General features: G+C 37.1%; 1 protein-coding gene across 4 annotated transcripts in view; it reads right to left on the reverse strand.

Moving 5' to 3' along the window:
* The window catches only part of STRN (striatin), a 49,704-nt gene that overhangs the window by 22,567 nt on the left and 916 nt on the right, over positions 1–26,221 (reverse strand). For all 4 annotated transcript variants that reach the window (XM_083367418.1, XM_083367417.1, XM_083367416.1 and 1 more), the window contains exons 2-7: positions 12,901–13,004; positions 9,302–9,375; positions 8,316–8,394; positions 7,536–7,703; positions 3,107–3,242; positions 2,119–2,254 (exon numbers count right to left, since the gene is read on the reverse strand). In XM_083367418.1, the coding sequence (XP_083223544.1) occupies positions 2,119–2,254; positions 3,107–3,242; positions 7,536–7,703; positions 8,316–8,394; positions 9,302–9,375; positions 12,901–13,004 (697 nt within the window). The remainder of the gene's footprint in view (positions 1–2,118; positions 2,255–3,106; positions 3,243–7,535; positions 7,704–8,315; positions 8,395–9,301; positions 9,376–12,900; positions 13,005–26,221) is intronic.

Raw genomic sequence — 26,221 nt, forward strand, 5'->3', positions numbered from 1 at the left:
CTAGAGTCGGAAACGACTAGCACGCATGTGCGGGGGAACCTTTACCTTTATATTCCTAAAACCAACAAACTGATTAGGTACATCAGGTGAACAGTACCACTGCTACATTGGCCAGATACTATGTATGGTTTACTTCCCAGTGCCACTTTTTTTTTGAGAATCTGAATGAAGAGGAAATTGACAAACCTCCAAACAATAACAAACTGGAGTGGGATAGGAGATGAGGGACTTGGTACTCTTGATTTGTGTTCTTAACTCATTTTCATTTTGTACATCATAGAGATATGAACTTAAATAACCTCTTGAAAAATAAACTCTTTCTAATGTTTTAAAAGAAAATTGTTGTATGAAAACAGGTGCTCCATTAACCCATGCATGTAAGAACTCTTTCATTGGATAGTTATATATTTCTAATTTCAGCCCTTTGCAATCTTATCTAATAGTCAGTGAAAGGGGATTCGGTGAGATTTACCTTAAACAAAATGTCCATGTGACAGTCCTGTTAGCCACACCTTCAAACCACACTACTTAAATGATACACAGGGGAATAAAAACCATAGACGGCATATGGGAAATTTACCAAGGTGATGGCAACAAATCCAAATGCAGAAAAATAGTAAAAGGTGAGGATTAGGAAGGGACAAGGTATGTAGATAAACAAAAGTAGCTTTCTATATAACAGCATAAGAGAAATTACAAAAATTAACCAAGCATGACTATATAGCAACTTCAAGGGAATGGTCAATTCATATTATATGTAGGAAGGATAAAATGGAGAGGTATGCCAAAGAAAAGGCTGGTACTTGGAGGACTATAAAATCTGCAGCAAATAGGTTAGTAATGATGAACATTAAACATTAATAGAATAGCCAGAATTTTTTAAAATTCCATTTCAAATTTTCTCCCCCGAAATAGCAGAAAACAAAAGCACAAAATACACTAGAGAAAATCTTAAATCAAGATAATGTATATTAAAGATTGCGTTCACTTGTTATGATAGATTGCTTCACACAGCATGCTAAAAAAATGGCTTGTTTTCCACAACTGCTGAATTAAAAGTTCTCCTTCCCTTATTATTCCCATGCAAGTAGTCTTGGGTTAGGTCAAGAGTGGTCATACATTGGACCTTGCCAGATTTTTCAGTAGCCAGCAAACTTCAATTTGGAGAAGTAAATAGGCATCAAATTCCACAACAAGCAGATGTTTGCAAGCAAGAAGGGGATTAACCATTCACTTTCAAAAATCTCAATTATACTTTCCTGGAACGTGCATTGGATTTCCTCTTCTGCCTGCTGATGGATATTGTTAGGATCTGAAATTATGGTATAGTATTCTTAATTTATGATTCACTGGGGAACCAAATTTGAACAATTTACCATTCCAGAAAAGTTCTAAGCTCAAATCAGCACTGAAGATTGCACAGTCACCTCCTAACCACCTATTCTAAGGAACTACACAGTTTAATACAACCTAGTGCAGTTGTAATATAAATCTGCTTAAAGTACTGCTACACGAAACACAGAAGAATTCAGAGCTTTCTATCAACAAGGAAAAATAAAAATAAACAGGAAGACCTCACAAAACTGGCTTTAATCTTCTGATTACTTTGCTATTACACAGGCTAATCTTCAAAACTAATTTTCTCTATTTCTTTACTCAAAACTATGTAAAACTACATGAAATTAAGAAATGGACTCTGCTGCAAAGGCTTTAAACGTGAGAAAAAGCAGGATTTGCCCCATATACTTGTCTAATGAGATGAACAGATTCAGGGCTAGTCTATTGGTCTAAAACTATAGGTTTGAATCCGCTCTCATGGAGATGACCAAGTTAGAGGGGCACTTTAAACTTGAAAAGGCAAAGTGGAAGGACTGTTAAAACTTGTCTGGAATTTATTTCCTTGTTTTGCTTGCAGAAGCCCCATAGGCAGTTACCATACAGACTGCAATGAATTCGAACTGTAAAAGTAGATAGCAATAACTTCAATATTTTTAGATATTCTGTTAAATTAAGAAACAGCTCAAGTTGAATGTCCAGAATTAAAATAACATTTCCCTAGGATGGTTCTCCAGTTCCAGGTAAATTACTGCATTTAGGCTATTTTCTTTCTCTTCTTACCCCAGTCTGTACCATCTCCTGAACTTCTAGATTCCCCATCCCCTTCATCAGATGTAGCCAGGAAGTCAAATTCCTTTAGGGCTTCTTCAGTATCTCTGTCTTCATTATTATCAGGCAGTACTCGTTTTCTCACAATCTATGGGAGACAATTTTTTTCTCTCATTATGTGCTATTTTTCTCATGTTTGCACTTTTTAAACACATATAAGCACATATAAGCAGAAAGATAATATATTTTTGGTACCAGCCAGTAAAATATACATTAATTATATTATATATTATATATACATAATATCCATCAGATGACTTATCTGGCCTGGCAAAACAAATTGCCAACCTCTAACATAATTTCTCTTCATTGGAAAGCCTATATGTGCCAGAGGCATTCTTATAAAATACAAAGAACAGCTAATCTAAATTCATACCTATATTTTGAAATATGTCTAATTGCCTAGAACAATCATCTGAGAATTGCAGTGATCACCCTAGGATCTGGAGAGGATGGTGAAGAACAACCTTTAACCTTCTAACAACCTCTAGTGTTTCTTCTAACTGGCCATTTTATTAAATATCCATTTATTTATCAAATTTGGAGATCGGCCATCTCATCCACAGATTTGGGGAACAGTTAAACCTCTCATAACTACTTTGTGTGAGAACACAAAACAGACTCTTAAAAAGTATTCTTTTGTTGGAACTCCTAATATAAATGTAGACCTCAAAACATATAAAGCCAGTTAGGCTTCTAACTATCATATAAAATGCAATATAGCTGCATAGCTCTTTTTCTTTTTCCTCTTGAGATATTTCTCTGCATGTCTATTCCCCGAACACTGGAAAGCCCATTATTGAAGGAATATTTGGACTGCTATACGCAAGTGTTTTCATTGATCAGTTTCCAAGTGTTTTGCAATTGAAGTTTTTAATAGGTGAATGATCAAGTGTTCCTTTGGTACAACCTTCATTATACCAATTTGTTTTCAGCCCACCGTTGATGTATCCATGACTGTTCGCTCTCTTCCATCAATATCATCTTCTTCCTCTTCATCGCTGAATTCTGCAGCAGCATTTTCAAGGAATTTAAATGTTTCTAGCAGAGAGGCAGAATCTGTCAAATCTGGTTTTCTAGATAAAAATTAAAACAGCAGCACAAACCAATTTACCTGTGGTTCTTTTCATTAAGCTTTATAAAATCCAACAACATACCTCAAATTTCATTTTTGATGGACTTACATATTTGAAAGTAAAAAACATAAAGCGAGATATAGTAATAATGTTACACAAGTAACATTTGGGAGCATCCAAATATTTTTGATTTTAAGATTTCATTACCAAGTGAAACTGAAACCAAGGAAGGGAAGACAATTTTTTGCTCATTTTCACCTTTACCTTAAAATCATTTTCCAGCACAAGCAGCCAGAAGGACTAGGGAAAACCATTATTATTTTCTGCACAACCCCAGGTCCCTCCATTCATATTTAGATCCTTATGTTTTTTACCAACAATTATTTATTTTATAAAATTTATATGTCGCCCATTTTGCCAAGTGGCAATTCTAGGCAGCTTACAACCAAATAAAAGCAATAATCTGATAACAATTGTGAAACTGAAGATAGCATGAAAGAGAAAATACACAGACTCATGGCTGCTAATGATAACACTTTTGAAAATGAACATACCGTACATGAAATTGTTACAGTGCTTCTATCACTAAACAGTACTTCTATCACTAAACAAAATGTTCGTGTTTGTACTTTACATCTTATCTTAAGATTAATCAAGAAAATAATTGCTGTTTAAAGCTATAGATATTTCTAATTATTTAAGATTGTTTAAAGACAATAATTGTGCAAATTCTTCTATTGACACAATGAAGAGCAATTGGAGGCAAGAAGAAAATAACTGAAGCTAGAACAATTGTCCCAATACTTAAATTGACTGGAAAAGTTAAATTTTCAATTTTTTCCCCCATTCTTTAAAAAATAAAGAGAATAAATTTAAAACAATTACTAAAATAAATCTCTCCCACTATGCTTTATTTTCATACCTAGGTCCTATAAACCTGCATGTCACAATTAGTTCTTTATTTAAAAAAGCAGATACTACACAATTAACTGAAATAAGAGTTTTTAAAGAAGGGATTGGACAGCCATTTGTCTGAAATGATACAGCATTTCCAGCTTGAGCAGGGGGTTGGTTGGACTAAAAGACCTCCAAAGTCTCTTCCAACTCTGGTATTCTCTAACATCAAAGAAAGATCACTTTAGAATACTTCTTTGAAACATAAGCAAAACTACAATTTCTAAAAGTTTTATATTCGTAAATGACACTATCAAGATAGGACAAGACTTAAATGCAATACATGCTTACTCATAAATAGGCCTCAGCAAATTCAGGGCAACTTATTTCCAAGTAAATATATATTACAAAATATATAATGGTTTATGTTAGCACAGTTTCATAACACAGTTATGAAAACTGATTAAATGGTACATGTTGTACAAACATCAGGAAAATGTAGGTCAATCCCACTTTTCCCAACCTGATTCATTCCCAATATGTTGAGACTATAGTTCCCAAAATGCACAGTCATGATAAACACATTCTAAATTATTTTATACAGTACAAGTAGGGAAATATTGAAAATATTTACATAATTGTTTTTAAATGCAGTTGACAGCCAAAGTAAGCATTAAGTATCATAACATATACTGAATGATGCAATAAAAAAATTAACAGTACAACAGAGGTTTCCAAACTTTCATGGCACACAATCTTTTTTTAGGCTACCCCCCCCCCCAGCCCAAGCTGTGATCTACCTTAAGGTAGTAATTTCCATCGTGTCTGAAAGACATCAAGAACTGCTGTGTTTCCCTCAAAAAATTAAAATATCCTGTGTCACCCCTGTGAGTTCACTTGGCACCCCAGGGAGCTATGGCACAAAGTTTGGGAACCGCAACAGTAAAATCAAAGAAAATGTCATCAAATTTAAAATAACCATATAGTACACAAACTTATACTTATTCTGTGAAGCATACCTACTTATATTTTTTCACAGAACAATGGTTTATTGCCTATTTTCAGTAAAGCTTTTGTGAACTAATTTCAGGCAAAAATTAGTTTTCAGCTCTATGATACATATTCTCTGTGAATCATTGGTTTTGAAGATGGCAGGAAGAGGAGAAGCAACAGAACCTAATCCTAAATTAACCTTTCTCCACTAAAGCTTTCCAGATATGTTAAATGATGATGATTCTCATAGTTGAACTGAGCTTGAGTTTAGGAAAGGCACAAATATTTAAAATTAAGTATTTTTGTTTACCATAATGAAAATCAGCTTAAATTGTGACAGCTAGTACTTCAGTACAAATGCTTAAATATATTCCTATAGATTTCTAGTTTGGGGTTTTAAAAAAAATTCTTATACATTTAAACCATGTTGAACCAATTTTAGGGCATTTGTTTCAATGGGTGTAACATGTTTTAGCATATTTCTGGAATTGGTTTCATGATGCTGTCAAATGTGCTATCATAAAAGGCCAACCAGTCTGAGGCAAAGAATGGTGGAAATTATAACCCCAGGAACAAGATATATTGGAAAAAAGAAGAAGGATTTGAATTTTAAGAACACTAAATAGTATTTTGTTTGCAAAAAGCATATTTCTACTTTCTCTTTCCTGTAAAGCCTCTGTATCTGTTCCTGAGGATGAAGAGATCTTTTAGAACATTTGATGCAATGTAGGAGGCTGAAGATGTAGGAAGATGATCAGTGAAAATCCAAGTCTCTTCTTTGGGTTAGTGCAAGTTCATTCTGTTCAGGCAAGCCACAGGCTGCGAACAGTAAGAACTAACAAGAAGACATGTTGAGATGAACTGGCCTTCATATTCAGAAGCAAAGTTCCATCTAGTATAGCAAATGCAACTTTTTTAAAAAAAACATTTCTAAGTTCTTCCCAAATCTTTATATCAGCTCCTCTATATATGAAACCTTTTGTAGGGATGATATTTCAAACTGAAGTTAAGTCAGTGAATTATGAACCTATTAATATCAACATAAGACATATTTCTGTTTTGAATTTTAACAAAACAAAAAGCTATTAAATGAAAGTTTTCTGTCAATATTGCCTAACAAAAAATATTTACAATGGTACCCTTCGTAAGTCAATCTTAAAAATCAGAATGTTTGACAAATTTTATTATACATTATATATTATATTTCCAGTATTAAAATAACACATATCTAAATATTGGTTACTCGATTTGCAAAAAAAAAACATTAAAATAAAGAAGCAGAGATTAAATGAAAACTATCTGGTATACCATGCAAGGCTATACCAAAAAAGGCATTTTATTGATTTGTTCTTCTTTTATCAAAAATTGTTAATGGCAAGATGCACCCTTCATATTCACAGCAAACACTGGAAATGCTAGATATTAATATCAAAGTTAATTGTTTAGTATCCCTGTGGGCTTCATGCTGAGATATGGTACTTATCTTTTATAAAAGGAGTCTGCTGATCTGAAGAAGTGCAACATTTCTTTCATTAAACATTATGAAACATGTGTGAGTAGTATTATGTCTGTCAAACTATCAAAATAATGTTTCCGTGGATGGGCTTGAAATCTTCCAAGTTGCATTCGAACTCATACGATGCTCTTGAGTATAAAAGTTTCACTGGGATCTGTACATTAGCAAACATACTGGCTTGCATAAAAATACCATGGACAGAATAATTAATTCTTCCTTAAGGAAGCATCAGGTCAACCTTAAATTACTTTGAGGAATAGTAAATACAAAATTTGCCCTTAAAGAAGGTTTCCTTATCCTGAGTCTGCTTCATTTATTGATTTATAACAATTCTGGTAACAATAAATAAAAATACATTCCCACCAATTACCGGTACATTTCCTAGAGGAGTAAAGACCGCCAAAAATGCAGAGTCCATGAATTAAGTCTTCCTACAAACAATTTGTATTTTACTTTCTTCCAATTTCCATCCGTGACAAGTTCTAAATTATTCAACAGAAGCTATTTACTACCTTGCACTATACCAGTATGCTAAATTACTGGAATGCCATCGGGAAAGTAAACAGCGATCATCACTGGGTCTCTTGACTTTTCTCTTACAGAGACAATGCTAGTGCTGAGAACATGACATACCACATCATTATGTCTTTCAAAACTGCATAGCATTGGTTGGGGAAAGAAGCAAAAAAATCATGCGGTGGGGTTTTTCTTCCATTCAGTATAATAACTGCATAGTTTACAAAAACAGAAATGAGGAGAGAGAAACTGCTTCTTCCTTTAAAAACAGCATCCACATTCTATCATATCGGTGTAACATATAATACTACATTTTTAACACAGAGATTTTTAAAGTACAATTTCTACAATTTCTCATTATTAAGAACACTTACCCAATCATCACTTTTTGTTTAATCTCAACATCAGTGCCGTTCACCATTGATCCTTGGTTTTTGTCAGTTTCCTTCTCTGGACCATCACCTGAAAGACCCAGCAACGTTCGTACTCGTTTTGACTTCACATCCAGGATTGTATCAGTATATCCCACCTCTTGCAGGTATCTGTATGAACAATTACACTGCAGTTATTCAGGAGCTATCAATGTATTAAACATTTGATACAATCTACCCAGAACTGATCAACAATTTAAGTAGTAAGAGGAATAATGTGGCTTTGCCTGACACAACAGGCTTACAAGTCAACTTGTACCAGCTGCAGAGGGGATGTCTCCTGCAGTACCAGCCTCTACAACTCCCATGAAAAGTAGAGAGCTTTTCTATCCATGCATACACAATTATTCATTATGTTAGTCAAGAAGAAAAATTCCTCACACATCTTCAGCTATATTCTTTTATAAAGGGGAAACCAAGCAATAATTGGCTCCTCTCTTCATCTTACTTTGGGAGGAGATACTGAATTCAGAGCAGTGAGTTTTATAAGCCAAACATTACAAGAAATAAAATAAAAATAACATCTTATGAATAAAACATATAAGCAATTTTATTATAAAAGCTGTCAATTTTACCACAGTGAAATAATTTTTGTAAGTTAAGGAAAAGAGGAACTAATAGTATCCAATTACTTGCAATCATCATAGCATAGATACTAATATTTTGGTTGTTCCCACCATATTATGAAGTCATTATTAAGTTTATTATTCTTAGACAACCTACTGTCTGAGTAACTGTCGCCCTTGTTTCCATATTAACTGACTATTAGGTTGTGACTGAACTTCAGTTTCATTTCCTTCATCTGAAAAACATAGACAAGACTAACATTACTATAACAACGTTAGAAGAGGAGTCAGTTTTGTGCAAATTTATCGTCTAGCACTGATTAAATATTTCCAGCCTATTTAAATAGTGAAACAAAATCAAAACATACTATACAAAATTTAAATAAATATAATATACATTGGATATTATTCTATGGTTACTCCCAAAGGTATATTTCTGCAGCAAATACTCTACAGAGCACGGTTAAAGGCATGTTTAATGGCAATGAAAACATGTAGAAAGACTATACACTGAATTCCTACAATTTCAAACAGAAAATAAGAACACTTTAGGTTAATAGTACTGAAAGGACAATATATTATCATTGCCTACAGTGGTTTTCTATTCTAAAATAAGTTTATAAGAAGTGAAGTCAGTGTCAAATTGAGTTTGAATCCAAGAAATTCATCCATTTCAATTATCTAATCACCTCCAATGCAATTAATCTGAATCCCATGTTGTTTATATTACTTTTACTATCTGCTTTCCCAATTAATTGTTAAGTAGCAAATATTTTACAAATTCTATGTAAAAAGTTCATGCATAGGTTTTTGTCCAGTTGTTAACTTACATGTAACTAAGTTATTTTTCTGACTACAACAAAAAGTGAAAAGAGGCCTATCAAGTCATTTACCCATATCACTCATTATGATTGTAATGCTGTAAAATAAAGGCACAGTTGAGACAAAATTGAAGACTTAAGTTACAGGACTGTCTTGTGTGCCAAGCATAGGAGGAAGAACCACATGTGAAAAGGAACAGCCTCTTATGAGCCCTAAACACTATTTCATGCTAAACTATTCCAGACCACCATTCTTGACAAAATGACAGCTTTGTCTTTTCTTCTGTCTCAACTGCTTTGCTCTGCACAAATTAATTCTTACCAGAATCATAATTTGGTGGCTTCATCTCTCCCTGGTTCAGCTCTGTACCATATTTTAATTTGTGATATTTAGCTCTATAAAGGAAAGAGGAATTAATTAGGGTAGGAAAGCACCATTCTCCCCTTTCTCTTTCATAACTACATATTCCCACAAGCATAGATGTATTCAAAATGTTCTCTATTTTTTTTAAAAAAACAACAACAATGCTTTATACATACTGAAAGTATATAAATTACAAATGTGGGTAAATTAATTTCATGGTTTTTATTTAAAATGTTTATTGACAAGTTACAATCACAAATCCAATTCAGCTATACTTAACTAGTCTGCAAATATTCAATAAGAACTGCTGCCAAACTGAGAGACAAAAAGTTGCTAAGAAAAATATCATGACATAATCTACAAGGAAACTCTAGTCTTAAAATAATCACATTAGAATCTTTAGTTTTGCATTTTTGCTGATGTTATGGTTTGTAAAAAAGATTATAACTCAAAAGAATTTCATATAAATAAAAACAATGGCATCCAGAGGTATCTTAAACATTATAAATTCATTATCATGTACTTTTTGTGGAGATCGTTTAATAAAAATAATGCTTAGGTAAATCGGATTGCTGAGAATCATGTTTAAAAGATAGAAGAATGTCAATTACGTTTATTAGGATACTTTATTTCTTAGAAAAAACTGCTTAATATTAGCATGCAAACAACACAGATGCAGTTTGATGAATTCTAAAATTAATTAGAACCAACTATTTTAAGTAAGATTTTTACTCAAACATTCTTGTCCTTGGCTTTTTTCTATATGCGATTAGATTAATTTATAATACTAAATTGGAATTAACAAATATTTTTTAAAATATTTTTCTTTTTTATTTAGAATTATTAACATATACAATTAACAAAGCAATCTTTAAACAATGGCAAAAAAACAAAAAATGCAATTAAGAAGGAAAAGAAACAGAAAAAAATCTATTGTATATTTTATACATGGTCACTGGTTTACTAATAAATATATACCTATGATATAATCAGTACAAATTATTATTGTAAAGATCTCTGCCATAGTAACAGATATTGCAGCACGCCTTGATTGGTAGAAAATATTGCCTTTTCCAAAACAGATAGATCAAACAAATCCAACAACTTTTCTTTAATATCTGGAATAATGTCACCTTTCTAATTTCTCAGTAATGTCAATTCTACGAATGGTATTTGGGATAAAAAAATGAGATCTTTGCAAGGTTCCTACTTATGTGATTTCTACTTTAAGATATTTAGCAAAAGCTTTACATAAATTGATATGAATGGAAAAATAAACATAACCATTATATTCATTTACATATACATATAAAACCAAAATTACACTAAGTAATCTTAAGCATTTAAAATAGGTATAGGCAATATGTTTTTAGGATATTATGGACTCACATGGGCATGATTTTGATTGCTCGGAATCTAAAAATTTGGAGAGTATATAATATAGAGCTTAAGAAAACACATTCAGTCTAACTGATGTGTCAGAAATTAAAATTAGAATGGTGCTTTATTTTCATCTGCACTCAGTATTTACAAATTGATTGCTCATCTCTCTTATCATCTCTTATCTCACTTGATCAGAGTTTTCAGAATGCAATAAATTACCACAAAGCTTATTTCAAATTAAGAAAACTAGTAAAAGAAACTTCAGCAATAGAAAATATTACAAGCTGCTCATCTTTCTGATCTTATGTATCAAGGTCCTGTCTAGAATGATGTTTTTGTTTCAGACAAGACCTGCTATGTCTGAAATAATTCTGTTTTGATCCAAATATCAGTGGTGGGATTCAAATATGTGAACAACTGGTTCTCTGCGTGGATGCCACTTCCGGAAGTCCATTCTGGGCCTGGGCAACAAAAAATGAGCTACCAGTTCTGACGAACTGGTGCGAACTGGCTGAATCCCACCACTGCCAAAGATGCTTTTTCACGAGGCAATGGACTTTCTTGTTTTTCTTTGAAGACATTTCGCTTCTCATCCGAGAAGCTTCTTCACCTCTGACTGGATGGCGGAAGAAGCTTCTTGGATGAGAAGCAAAACGTCTTCAAAGAAAAACAAGAAAGTCCAGTTACCTCGTGAAAAAGCATCTTTGGGATAACTATAACCTGGATGACTGAGAATCTCCATAGACAATTCTGTTTTGACAACTGATGCACCATTTAAACAGTGGTAAAAGGATGTGGCAAGTTAAATATAAGGTGTTACAGGATGCAAAGGAAGAGGAGGATTGAGTTTACTTGATTTGAAATTGCATATTGCTGCTTACTGTTTGGTTTGAATGAAAGAATGAGTATTGCTAAGTGAAGGGTTTTAGGACATGGCTTGATATTTAAATGGTATGAGTATCCGTGGCAGGATTTTAAAAAATCATTATGTTAGAAATGCAATACTGAGAGTATGCAAGATACAAACTCAGGTTGCACCCAAAAACACCTTTATGGTTCTCAACACAAGTGGCATTTTATAGACAATAAATCCAGTAATAGGCTAAAATACAAATGGCTAACTTACTATGAGATATTAGAATTATGTCAAGGGAAATACAAAATAAAATCAAGAGAAAAACTGTTGGTATAGTTGCCAAAGTTTTCCTATTTACAATTATTAGAACAATTTAAAATACACAAAAGAATTTAAGTTTTGAACACTTGAAGGGTTAGTTTGAAATGCAATTATGTACACATGATGAACATATAATTGCTAAAATATATAAATTAGTTGAAATTTGAAACAGAAGAAAAAAATAAAAGAATGTATGATACAGTGGGCTAAAAGTTTGATTATAATATATAGAAGGAACAGTGGGAAAATACAAGCCTGAAAGGATTGAAATTTACACTATGTTATAATCTTAAAGAGAATTTTATAAAATGATCTGGCATTGTTATACGATATCAGAGAAATTGTCTAGAACATATAAAGGCACTTTAAATTCATATTGGAAATGTGAACATCAAGAAGGAATACTTTATCATGCTTGGTAGACATGTAATAAAGCTACAAAAATTCTGGATTCAAATACATACACTGATTTAGAGGATTTTAAAGAATAATATATAATTGAAAGCAGAGCTTTTTCTTTTGGGATTAATGTACAAAAGTTGGAAAAAAAGTTTGCTTGTGTGTGTGACAACTGCAGCAAGATTATTGAATGCATAAGGATGGAAAAAAATTAGCACTATCCACAATGGAGGAATGGTTGGAGAAGATGATGGAACTTGCTGTAAAGATCAGAAGCCACTTCTTTGTATTTTTCTTCTGTTCCATTTTTAGCTCTCTCTTTTCCATTTTCTTTACACTAGTTTTAAACTTTACTTTTTAAACTTTTTAATAAAATTATAAAAAATATGAATTAAAGGTGGCTGGGTTTTTTTTTACAAACATTTCCTATTATAAATGACTTGCACTTACGTTATAGATTATTTCATAACATTTTATTTTGTACTGGAGAGAAGAATAGGGAAAAGACACTCAGTATTGATTTTGACATAAGATAGTAAATAGTTCTTGCATTTAACAGTTAACAGCTCATAAGGTATCTACAACTTAAGTACCATACCGTTCTTGTTTAAGAGCATATTCTAACATTTTTATTCTTCGCACTAAATCCTTCTTCAAATTCTCTTGACCTTTTCTTTCTCCTTGAAGGAAGGCAATCTGAGCCTAAAATAAATTAAGAAAGATTAACAGAAAATCAAGTTGTTTTCTTACATCAGTTCCATGACAAGGTATTGAAAAGTATTGTTCTTAGTAAAGAACTAAATCTCCAGGCAAAATCTTTGAGGCAAAGTATTGCTGAAATATACAGTATATGATTATTCGACATCCTGGTTTATTCATTTGTAACCCATCAAGTAACAGTACTCTGACAAAAATAGCAATAATTCATTTGTCCATCTGACTGTAGTATACATCTACTCATGCTAACTTGACATTCTCTAAACACATTATTATATCATGGTATATTAGGGACTTGTCATCACATCAAGGTGTATTAGAGAAAGGATATGTTTGGTTCAGCAGAAGTTGTTATCTTGCAATTTCAAATATCCTATGGCATGTCAGCTTGAGCAGCTTGATGTTACATATCAGCAACAAGTGTGAAAGGGGCAGTAGGGTGGGCACATATTATCCACAATTAGGGTACAGGAAAAAATTGTAAAGAGAAGATTAATATCTCTGGCATAGTTGGATGTATTATGTTAATAAAGAAGAAATTAACTGCTACTCAATGAGAATAAGAATAATAATTAATATTAATATACAAACATGAATGATTATATTCTATTTTCTAAACTATTCAATGCATTAATGAAGAGCAACAAATCTAAACACATACTGTAGATTTTATTTATCACAAAGACAAGAGTATAATAATAAACAATAGAACAAAAGTAATCTAATAAAAAGGTATAGTTTAGCTAAAAAACAATACAACTGTGATAATTTCAATGCTTCAAAGAATTTCAAAAAGGAAAAAGATTACAGCGAGAGGAACCGTACTGAATAACGTTTGTGTGCTTGATAAAAGCACATTCTCTACAGTTCCTCTAGCCTAGCCCAACTGAATTCAACAGTCCCCAAACATGAATTCCACCTCACATACTGTTCTTGAAGATCTTGTGTGCTGTCCAAGTGAAACCATAATCACCACTTGAAATGAGGGGGCAACTGAGGCTCAGGATTGGCTCATACCTACCCAACCTCTTTTCTCACGTGGATCCCAGTGTTTTCTTTGATTTACAGAGCGAAAGGAGGCATGAAAAGAGACATTCTCTAGCTGCACCACTGAAGGTGGCCCCTGGGTTTGGTGAGTTTCATTTTTAGTTCAACCTGCCAGTGCACAATTTGGTGGTCCTCATGGACTTGCAGCTTCTATCCAACGAACAGGTAGTAGCCATTTTTTTTGCGCTGTCAGGAAAATTCACCTTAGTTCCAGATAGGATCTCTCTTTAACAAACTTTCACTCATTGCTTCATGTCTTTAACTGTAGACTGCTATCATGTCTTCCTTAATCTTTCTCTGCATTAGGCTAGATATGCCGAGTTCCCTTAACCTCATATAGGTTAGTCTCTAGAACCCTTATCATCTTTTTGTTGTTCTCTGTACTACTCATCTACGGTTTCAGCATCTTTTGTGGCTCCTTTGAGTGAGTCCCTCAAAAGAGTGAGAGGATTCTCTGGGGGTACAACTGGAAGAAATTGCTGAACGTCTCTTTGTTCCACGTGCAAAAAAAGTCTGACATCTGTAGAACAGTAAGCCAGTACCTGCCTTTAAGGGAAAGTTTATTTATATCATGCCATAATAAATAGACTCTCCGGATATTGCAGTAAACACAACAAAATAATTTTAAAAAGCTATGCTGAATACCAACATAAATGACAATAAAGTAAACAGAATGAAATAAAAATAGGGCAATAAATTAAGAAAATTGCAACAATGCTCTACAGAATAATAGCTTCTGATAGCTTCTTAAAGGCTGGTGGGCCAGGAGACTGATCTCCAATAGAAACCTGGATCCCCTCATATTCTGAAAATGTGGAATCACTAGCAATTGTTCCTTACAAATTCTATTAGTTGAGCTAATGTAATTGGGAGAAAGTGATCCTGTAACCTTCCAAATGATTGTGAGAATGGAGCCCACAATTGTGGTGTTCAGAAACTCATTCTCCAAATTGTGCAATTGTGAGAAGGGTGCCACTTGGAGAATGGTGACAGGCAGACTTAGTAGGCTGAGTAGGCCTGTCAGCAATTGCAGAAAACCCCTAAAGATAAGTATTATGCATATGCTGGTGGACTCTCTAATCAGATGAGGCCTCCTGGGCCTTGTGGGATGGGTGGTAAGCTGAGGCCTCCCAAGCCTAGTTGGGCAGAGGTGTCCTGGACCAGAGCAGCTTTTAGCATGCTGGTGGACCATATGGGCAGCTGAGGTGGGAGGAAAGATAGGCAGGTGGGGACAGCTGCAATGCCCCTCCAGTCATAAGTGTGAGCAGACTGCCAAGCACCTGAATTTTTATTATGAGATCACAGGAGCGGTGGAGCAACCATAACTTCAGACACAGAGTGTAAGTCCCTTTGCTCACCACTGTCATAATTTCAATTGCCACTGAAAACCTGGTTAGTGAGGACTCCCTGTATCCGCTTTGTAGATTTCATACTTTCAGGCCAGATTGTAAAGCTATGTTTTCAGGACCTTCCAGAAGGCCACCAAGATCAGGGCCAATCTGACTTGTGAGTGATGTTCTAAAATGCAGGTGCCACTAAAGAAAAAGATCTCCTCCTAAGTAAGTCCCAACCAATGCAACATGCCCTCACTGCTCCACCTAACTACATAGATGAAATTAGGAAGTGTTCCCTCAGATAGCCAACCTCAAGCATGTGAGGCTTTACAGGTCATTACCAGCACTTCGAATTTAACCTTGAGGAAAACTTGAACCTGGTAGTGTGGAGCAGAGATCTAGGTGCACAGATATTTATAGCTATTATTCCAACATCTTTTTTCACAAGTACTGTTACCATGGAAGTTAATCTCCAATTTTGTACATGCATATATTTTTTTCCAAAGGACAATTTTGCACTTGCCTGTTTAAAATTTCATTCTATTATTTTTAGCCCATTTTTCCAAAACAGAAGGCAGAAAACTAATGTGAAACTGAGACATTAGCTATCCCACCCAAATCTCTAGCATCTGGAAATCTGATAAACATTTGCAGTACTTCATCCAATTCATTCATGAAAATAATGAAAAACTGGTAATATTTAATTTGTGGCATCTCACCTGAAACCTGTAACTTATGAAGAACTGTTTACAATAACACTTTTCAGTATAGTTTGGACCAACTATCCATCTATTGTCATGCCATTCAGCACATACAGAGTGCTTGCTAATCTGTATATTATAAAAGTAAGGCATGTTGCCAAATGCTTTGTTGAAGCCTGATATCAATTAAATAAGTTGCCTAATCAAAAAGTGAGATAAGAGGGAGGATCTGTTCTTGATAAATGCACACATGATATACTAGTACTTACCACATTGTTTTCAAAATGCTTACAAATAAATTATTATATGCTCTAGAATCTTTTCAGGCATTAATATCACAATGATTGATTTGTAGTCATAAAAACTTTCCCTTTTTGAAGATATAGACATTTGCTCCTCTAATCATCGGACAATTCGCTAACTCTTACATGCCTGAAATACAATGCATAAAGATATGGCCAGACTCTTATGTCTTTTACTATCCATGGATGTAATTCATCACCTCCTAGAGATATAGAATTCAAAGTAATGAAGCACTTACTGACTATACTTTAATCAAGCTTCAATCCTGCCTCTTCATATAGCTTACTGTAGTTTCCGGCGTATAAGACTACTTTTTAACCCATGAAAATCTTCTAAAAAGTCAGGGGTCGTCTTATACGCCGGGTGCTGAATATTTAGGGACAGGGCTGGCTGTAAAACCTGGAGCGGATCTCCCATTTAGTCTGCGCAGGGAAAGCGGGACCAATTGGAGAAGAAGCTGCAGTCTGTGATTTTTTACAGGCTGGGGTCTGGGCATCTTTCCTTCTAAAGTTGAAGAGCAGCTGTAGTATATCCCAACTTGAAAGGCAGGTGGGGAAGGCAGCAGCCAGAGCAGCGGCTTAGCTCTAAGGACACATTTAACTCAGGAACTGGGCGGGCTGGCTGGAAAACCTGGAGCGGATCTCCCATTTGGTCTTTTTTTAAATCCCATTTATATCCTGCCCTTCTCCAAAGACAATTTAAAGCACAAATCAATGTGCTTAGCAATAGCCTTCATTCTGTGTATATGCCTGTTTATTAGGGCTTTCACACACACCCCCTAAGCAGCATTATTACAAAGTCAGCTTATTACCCCCAACAATCTGGGTCCTCATTTTACCTACCTTGGAAGGATGGAAAGCTGAGTCAACCTTGAGCCTGGTGGGATGCGAACCTGCACTAATTGCAGGCAGCTGGTGTTATTTAAGGCTCTGCGCAGGGAAAGCTTTAGAGTGAATTAGGAAAAGTGAAAAAGTGAATTAGGAAAATAGGGAACGGTTGCTGGAATTGGGTATGTGTAGCTTAACGAAGAGAAGGGTGAGAGGTGACATGATAGCAGTGATCCAATATCTCAGGGGCTGCCACAAAGAAGAGGAAGGCAAGCTATTGTCCAAAGCACCTGAAAGCAGGACAAGAAGCAATGGATGGAAACTAGTCAAGGAGAGAAGCAACCTAGAACTAAGGAGAAACTTCCTGACAGTTAGAACAATTAAGCAGTGGAACAACCTGCCTCCAGAAGTGGTGAATGCTCCAACACTGGAAGTTTTTAAGAAGAGACTGGACAGCCATTTGTCTGAAATGGTATAGGGCACAGGTCTGCAACCCGCGGCTCCGGAGCCGCATGCGGCTCTTTCAGCCATCTCCTGCGGCTCTCAGTCCTCTGCCATGTGCAGTCAAAAAAAAAAAAGTGGGACTAAAAAAGTTCAACCAATCAATTCAAATATGCAGGGTAGGTGCATATCTCGCCTTGGCTCCACTCTTCAAACCCTGTTCTGCGCATGTGCGCATGTACGCACATGGGCACACATTTTTTGCGGCTCCCAGTTTTTCCTTTTCTGAGGGAACCGGTTCCGAGTGGCTCTTTCACTGTTTCAGGTTGCTGACCCCTGGTATAGGGTTTCCTGCCTTAGCAGGGGGTTGGACTAGATGACCTCCAAGGTCCCCTCCAACAACTACTACTTCTTCTTCTTCTTCTTCTTCTTCTTCTTCTTCTTCTTCTTATTCTTATTATTATTGTTATTGTTATTATTGTTATTATTATTATTATTATTATTATTATTATTTAATCCACTTGCACTGTTTTATGTTTACATGTTTGATGACAAACAGCCTTATGTTTATAAGTGACAGTTTTCCTACTAAGCACCTGCATGTCATAAGCATTTGAATTAAAATTACCATATTAAAATCAAATCTGATGTTTTTTAATTTTTATTTGGTGTGCATTGGAAGAGGGGTAGTCTTATACGGCGAGTATAGCCCAAACCCTATAATTTAACAGGAAATGTAGGGGGTCGTCTTATACGCCTAGTCGTCTTATACGCCGGAAAATACGGTACTAGGAAATTGTACAACAAATTGTTGTACAATTTGTTAGTATAACACACAAAGGTTGCTTTTTAAGACTGCCTAAAGCTATTAGTTGCTTTTATCTATAACTAGTTTTGCCTTCTTCTTTGAGCAGCTGTATGCTGCTGCTATTTTCTTTGTACTGTGAGCCCAATTACAGAAACCATTTTTGTCCTCAGTCTAATGCTCTGTGCTTTTACTCTCCTGACACCAGCTCTACACTTCAAAGTTTTAGGTAGTCGAGTTATGATTGTAATGGAGCCTGCCCATTCCATTCGTAACTTAAAAATTTGTGGCAGTGAATCTCGTACCTCGAACGAGATCACTCCCTGCTTTTGCCCATTTACTAATTTAATACATGAGCGAATGTGTGGTTCATTAAGCGCACATGCGGTATCTCAGGGTAGGGAAGGCAATGGGGGGGTCCTAGTGATGGAACAGGCCCCCAAGTTCTGAACTCACTAAGATACCCCATGATTCCCCCTACTTCCTGCCCCACCAGACTCACATACCTTGAAAAGATCCATCTCCTCTCTTCTGCGATTCCTGCTTTTGAGGCAGAGGAGAGTTGATGGAAGCTCCTGCGTGCCATAATATTGTGTGAATTCAGGCACCCATCCTCTTTTGCAGAGAATGGGTGCCTGAACTTTTGCGGTGTTTGCGGTACCTATCTCCTGCTCCCCCCAACTCTGGAGCCACACAGTTGCCACTCCTGACCTCTGTTCCGGGCATCGAGGCCTGCAGGAGGCCTCTGATGCACACACCACTGGAGGCCTGCAGAAGCCTCCCCCAGCCTCTGTTCTGGGCGGCAGCAGCCTGGACAAGGCTGCCAATGTGTGGAATGGAACTCCGGAGGCCTGAGGAAGCCTCCCCTGGCCTCCGTTTGGGTGGCAGAGGCCTGGACGAGGCCTCCAACATGCAGAATAGACCTTCACAGGCCCACAGAAGCCTCCCCCAGCCTCCGTTGTGGGCAGCAGGAGCATGGATGAGAAATCTGGTGCCAAGAACAGACCTCCAAAGGCACGTGGAAGCCTCTCCTGGCCTCGACAGCAAAGTCTTTTTGCAAAAATTGCAAAAGGCTTTGCAAACGGAGGGAAAGCTTCGAAGTTTCAACCCTTACCTGCATTTGCAAAGCCTTTTGCTGCAGATCTCCACTAGGTCTCCATTTGCAGAGAACAGAGGCCTAAAGTACCGTGAGATCACACGAGATCACTAGCGTGAGATCTTGTGCCACTGATCTCGCATGATCTCGCGGTACTTTAGACTTCCATTCTCTGCGAACATACTGAAGGAAGCAGCAAAACAGTCAAGAAAGCAAAGGATATCTCACTCTTCACAAGGTGAGTTTCCACAGGCCTAGTGCCTAGGGCAGTGGTGGCGAACCTTTTAGAGACCGAGTGCCAAAACTGCAACCCAAAACCCACTTATTTATCGCTGGATGCCAGGTGGGTGTGGCCCACTGGGTGGGTGTGGCTCTGGTGGTCATGGAAGATTGGGTGGGTGTGGCCAAGGTGGGTCACCTCAATGTTGCTCGTGAGGAGGGACACCTGTGGGGGGTGGGCAGGGTTGGGGAAGCTCCAGGAGGTTTCTGGCAGGTGGGGCGGTAGGCAGGACTCATCCTGTGGGGTGAGGCGAGGCAGGGTGGGGGTGCCATTGCCATGGGGCAAGGCAAGGGCTGGGGCAGCTGTTGCCTGACACCATCGGCCCCCGCACACAGAGGCCAGTGAGTGCATGGGGGCCAACAGTGTCCATCAGTAGCCACAGCATGCCGGCCCCTCGATAGGCGCACTCTGGGGCTCCGCAGCCCATCACCAGCAGTTCAAAGAAGCTGCCTCCAAGATGGATGGTTGGCCAACAGTGAGGAGGTGATGCAGTGGGTCGTGCCTGGGAAAAGGAGAGCATGTGAGGCCAGGAAGGATGGGACGGAGGGGAGGGAAACCAGCCGTGCCGGGATGCATTCAGCCACATGGGACCTCGGCAAATTAGCAGGCGGCTGGTTGAAGAGGGACAGTTGCCACTTCCGGGGCATTGTGCGGGTGCCCACAGAGAGGGCTCTAAGTGCCACCTCTGGCACCCGTGCCATAGGTTCGCCACCACTGGCCTAGGGAGATCCGGGGGGGAGGGTGGAGAGAGGGAATAGCCAGGGTAAATGTTGCAGTGCCACTGCAGTCATTCATAAGGGTGAAAGACTGCCGTGGTGTGGCAATGTTTGTAATTTCAGAACTTGTTCGTAAACACTAGGGGGCGCTTATCACATAACTTTGAACGTTTGCTAAGGGATCATTCGTAACTCAGGGATTACCTGTCTATGACTGTACTCTTCCTGGCCCTGTTTCCATTTCCTTTATGTGTCCTTCTATGTTTTCAAATATTTCTAGGTTTTTTTGTATAGACATATTCATTTATTTTGCTGTCCTGAATTTTTTCTTCACTGCAATCATTTGCATCTATACTTTTAGTTTTGCCTTCTATAGGGAATTTTATTCATCTTAAGTTCCTTCTCCAATTAGCTTCTTCTGAAATGAAAAAGTAATTTATCATTACTTCAATAATGACATTTAAATCACTTGAAAGAATAGAAGAGTATCAGTCTCCCTTTAGATATAATCTTTAAATATGCAAAAACATTTAGTGGCACTGGAAAGGCCCCTCTCAATTATGGTACTTCACTAGAAAAATATTCTCTTGACACTGTTTTTCTGATGTCACAATTTTTTTGAGTTACAATTATTTTTTTAGACTTACTTAAAGCCACACCTCAGCAATATTTAAAGGATTATTTGTTATTATGCTTATCATTATAGGTTATCCTTGAAATGTTTATTTGAGAAATGGAGTATAATTCCTTGCACAGGTTAGTCTCTGTTCTCCTCAATAAATAATGCTTGATTCAAATAGGAACACCCTTAAGAGGAATAAGTTTTGCTCTGCTAATGAGCTTCTAGGAGCACAAATTGGACTAACATTCATTCTTCAAGAACTGAAAAAGAACAGTATTTAAAAATCTGGAGAAGAAGGGTTAGGCAAAAATTGCTACTTATTTGTGGCCAGACTGTTAAACCTGTTAGCATTTTCAGAAGCACTTTTATCACATTTCCCACTCCTGCAGACAATGGGACAAGCGGTTTTTCCATTAGTACACCATCTGCCTACTTGCACAGTTTGCCTAACTCCTGAGAAATATAACCCATAGCATGCAATCATCATTGAAGAAGTCTCTCTTTTGTGTGCCGGACAGAACACACAGTCCTTGGAAACTGAAAATATCTTTAACAAGGGCCTTTCTGCTAATCTTTGGGTATGGAGAAGTTTATATTAAGAAAAACTCCGAATCTCTAGAGAATGCCTAAGGCTCTTTAATGAAATATTTTCCTTTCTTCTGGTTAGAAAATGAAATATTAAAAATAAAAATGGCAGTGTGACAGAATCTAGGCAAATGAAGTTAACCAGCTGTTAAAAAAAGTGAAGGTATCCAAACTTGCAGTCAGAATTTCAGAATGTGTGAATCAATATTTTAATAAAGTATACAATCTAGTGAATAAATCCATTTTAATATTACCTAAGAAGAGTTATTGTTCCCTACTCAAACATCCTTAAAAATATTTAAGGACATTAGCAAAAGAAAAAAATCTTAACCTCTATTGAATATGTACTTGTAAAGGAAAGCGATGTCTGAGTGGTCTACTAAACCAAATCTTTGGGTATCTAGCATGTTAGCAACCAGTTACCTACTGCATGTTCATTTAATAGTTCTTCACATCTAAAAGACGTAAACTTTTTTAAAATTCTTGATCCTATCACAACAATTAATATTTCTACTTTTCTGCTTCTACGGTAAATTGTAGACTGGTAACTTGAAAATATGGAATTTATACCAGACATCTCAGCAATTTTAATTCCAATGCAATTATATTAATTAGTATTTTTGTAAGATGCAACTTATGGAAATTGAATAAAATGCCAAGGAATATCTTTTCTACCATTATTACTTGTCTACACAATCTTAGCTGTCTTCCTAGAAGACCTGGATTGCTCCAAAGTAAATACACAATGACAGTCAAATTTATATTAAAAAAATCAAATGGCACAGGCAATGTATAACAAACCATTACAACAGACAATAATCAATTCTTTAACATTATTTAAACTTCCCCAATCCACGTAATTCCAATCAGCATATAAGAGTAAAGCACTATGCCAATCTTCAGCCATAAAATAATCAACTATACAAAATGAGAATAACAAAATCAGAAAAGATTATGTTTACATCAGTAAAATACCCTTGACTTAGAAGCCTACAAAACAAAATTGTTTTGACAATTTTATTCTGAAATTTCAGCAGGTATGAGCTAATTGGGAGTCGCATTTTCCCATATGGCAGGAGCCACTACCAAGTAGGCCTATCTCCCAGTCTAAACTCCCTTGACTTCCAGTTAGGGAGAATTATGGATCAGGCTCTCTCCTGATGTTATAATTGGACAGGCTTAGTTATATTAAGGAAAGTACATAGGGCTTTACTTAGGAAAAAGTGTAATCAGCATTGGGACATATTAAAATCACATTTTTCTGCTACTGATTTTTAAATATATTTTTCCAGCTAATTATGGCTTTCCATATACCAACCCTAGTGCTACCCTTCCTGGACATCCTGATCAGCAGAGATCACAATGGCAAACTAGAAACACAACTCTATAGAAAAAACACCCATACTAACCAGGTGCTCCATTACCAAAGCAACAACCCAACCTCCCACAAGAGAAGCTGTGTAAGGACTTTATTTAGACGAGCCCAACATTCTGCAACAACCCAGAACAGCAGAAAAAGAAAACAGAGCATCTATACAACATATTCCAATAAAATGGATATCCATGCAATTTTATCAAAAAGTTCCTGACCACTTAACCCAATACAGCACAACTAACACCAACCCTAAAAAGAATTACATTGCCATAGATCAAGAATATCTCAGAAACCACCAACACACTACTAGAACCACATGGAATTAGCATAGCACACAAGCCAACTAAAGCCCTTCAAAACATCCTAAGCACACCAAAAGACCCAACAACCTCAAAAGAAAAAACAGGAGTCATTCATTCTACAGCATACACTGTAAGGACTGCAACATCCACGATGTAAGACAAACAGGCAGAAGACTGGCAAAATGTATCCACCAACAACAACTAGCAGTCAAAAGACACGATGAAAATTCTCTTATTTCACAACATATAGATTTGACCATAGTTTCAATTGAGAAAATGTGACCATCCTAGACCAAGCCAAGTCCAAAAACGCCAGGGAATTTTTAGAAGCCTGGCACTCCGACAAGTCAGCCATCAATAGATACAAAGAAATTAACATCTATAGGCTATACACTATAGACCAGGGGTCTCCAACCCCCAGTACATGGACTGGTACTGGACCGCAGCATGCCAACAACTGGTCCGCACAAATAAGCAAAGCCCCATCTGCAGGTAGCACACAAAATCATGCACCCTCCGGTCTGTGGAATAACCTCTCTCCGCAGAACCGGTCCCTGATGCCCAAAAGATTGGGGACCTCTGCTATAGACTACAGATTATATCACCCAGCCCAAAAAGTAACAAAAAGACCCAAACACCTCTCCACCAGCAATCAGCACCAGATCAGCATAGATTAACTCCAAGGTTAATTTGAGACCAATAATCAAGTAAACAATACTCAGCACACTTTTCACCTATTTCCCCACAACAACCCTGTAAGGTGGGTGGACCTGAGAGTAAATGACTGACCAAAAGTCAGCTAAAGGGCTTTCACAGCTAAGGCAGGACTAGAACTTTCTAGTCTAATCTTTAATTACTAGACCAAAGGGCCCCAACCTTGTGGGCACCAGGGACTGGTTGCTGGCATACCACGGCCCGGTACCGCACTAGACCAAATTTGCTCTCTAGATAACATACTGATCCAATAACCAAATACTAACAATAAACAGGCACTTTTGCTTTCCAAAGTTTCACTAATGTTTTTGTCAGTTCCCCATCCTCAAATCACTCAATTTGTGCATGTTTGCTGAAAAGCTTATTATAGTGTTAGGTGCATTTTTTAGCATCCAAACGTCTTTTGCTTAGGCTGTATTCAAGGCACAAAACCCCATGTGAGCCAATCTACTATTGTACATGGCTCCATTTAGTTCAGCAGCTTTTTATTCAACTTGAAAGGCAAGATGCTTACCAATCCCACTGCACTTTTTGCTTATACTACCAGTATTTTAAGAGCCTACTAATATTAAAATTTCAAACTTTTGTTAAAGGCTACCGTATTTACTGCACTATATCAAATATTATGGAATACAGCAGGCATATCAAACTGCCAGCCCGTGGGCCGGATGCATCATACTGAAACCACGTCCACCCCATTGCCGGCAATGGGAAAAAGGTCGTGAGACGTCACGTGACATCATGTGATGTCGCGAGTTTGACATGCCTGGAATAGAGGCTAAAAATCTAAACACAGTATCAGAAACCATTCAAGTTCCATTTTGGATATAAATTCCAAAAGTGGCTAAAGGCAAAGTTAAGCCACTATGAAGTCAGTTCCCTGTAATTACTACAAAATTATGGAAACTTCATCCCATTCAACTAAAATAAGAGTGTGCTTTATTATGCAGATAGTCCTGAACTTACAACACTTCATTTAGTGACCGTTCAAAGTTACATCACTGAAAAAAGTGACTTATGACCATTTTTCACACTTACGACCATTGCAGTATGCCCATGGTTATATGGTCAAAATTCAGATGCTTGGCAACTAATTCATACTTATGACGGTCGCAGGGACCTGGGATCATGTGATCCCTTTTTGTGACCTTCTGACAAGCCAAGTTAATGGGGAAACCAGTTTCACTTAACAACCGTGTTACTAATTTATCAACTGCAGTGATTCACTTAACGTCCGCGGCAAGAAAAGTCATAAAAAGGGACAAAACTCATTTAACAAATGTTTCACTTAGCAACATAACTTTTGGGCTCAATTGTAGTTGTAAGTCAAGGACTACCTGTAGTCAACAGGGAGAGTCTGGGACCGAGAAATGCCAACTTGGTTCTCCAACTATTCATTTAGCTTTTCTGAAAGTTATACACCACTCCTAATAGTAACAGCCAAGCCAGGCACGAACCATAATCATGTAAAGGAATAAGTTCACCTCCGTCCGTTTGACTAAGATTCGAAAGCCTAGGGGTCTTCAAACTTGGCCCTTTTATAACTTGTGGACTTCAACTCCCAGAATTCCTTAGCCAGGCACGCTGTCTGAGGAATTCTGGGAGTTGAAGTCCACAAGTCATAAAAGGGGCAAGTTTGAAGACCTCTTAGTACCTGTATCTATCACGTGGCTCATTTATTCTCCAGGAAGAAAAGGCACCAATCTTTTGCCATTTAACCTCCGGCTACAGTAATGAATTAACCACACATTTCTAGGGAAAGGAGGCAAACACGGCGAACTAGACCTTGGAGACAACAACACCTGGATGCCAATACTCAACTTTCGCAGCTGATGTTCATCCCCCGCAGGACGGGGGGGGGGTTGGAGAGGGAGAGGGAGGGAGAGGGAGGGAGAGAGAGGGAGAGAAGGAGAGGGAGGGAGAGGGAGAGGGAGGGGGAGAGGGGGGGGGGGAGAGAGAGAGAGTATATGAGAGAGAGTATATAAGAGAGAGAGAGAGAGAGAGAGAGAGAGAGAGTATATGAGAGAGAGAGAGAGAGAGGGAGAGGGAGGGAG

This window comes from Vipera ursinii, assembly GCF_947247035.1.
Source record: "Vipera ursinii genome assembly, chromosome: 1".
Lineage (NCBI taxonomy): Eukaryota > Metazoa > Chordata > Lepidosauria > Squamata > Viperidae > Vipera > Vipera ursinii.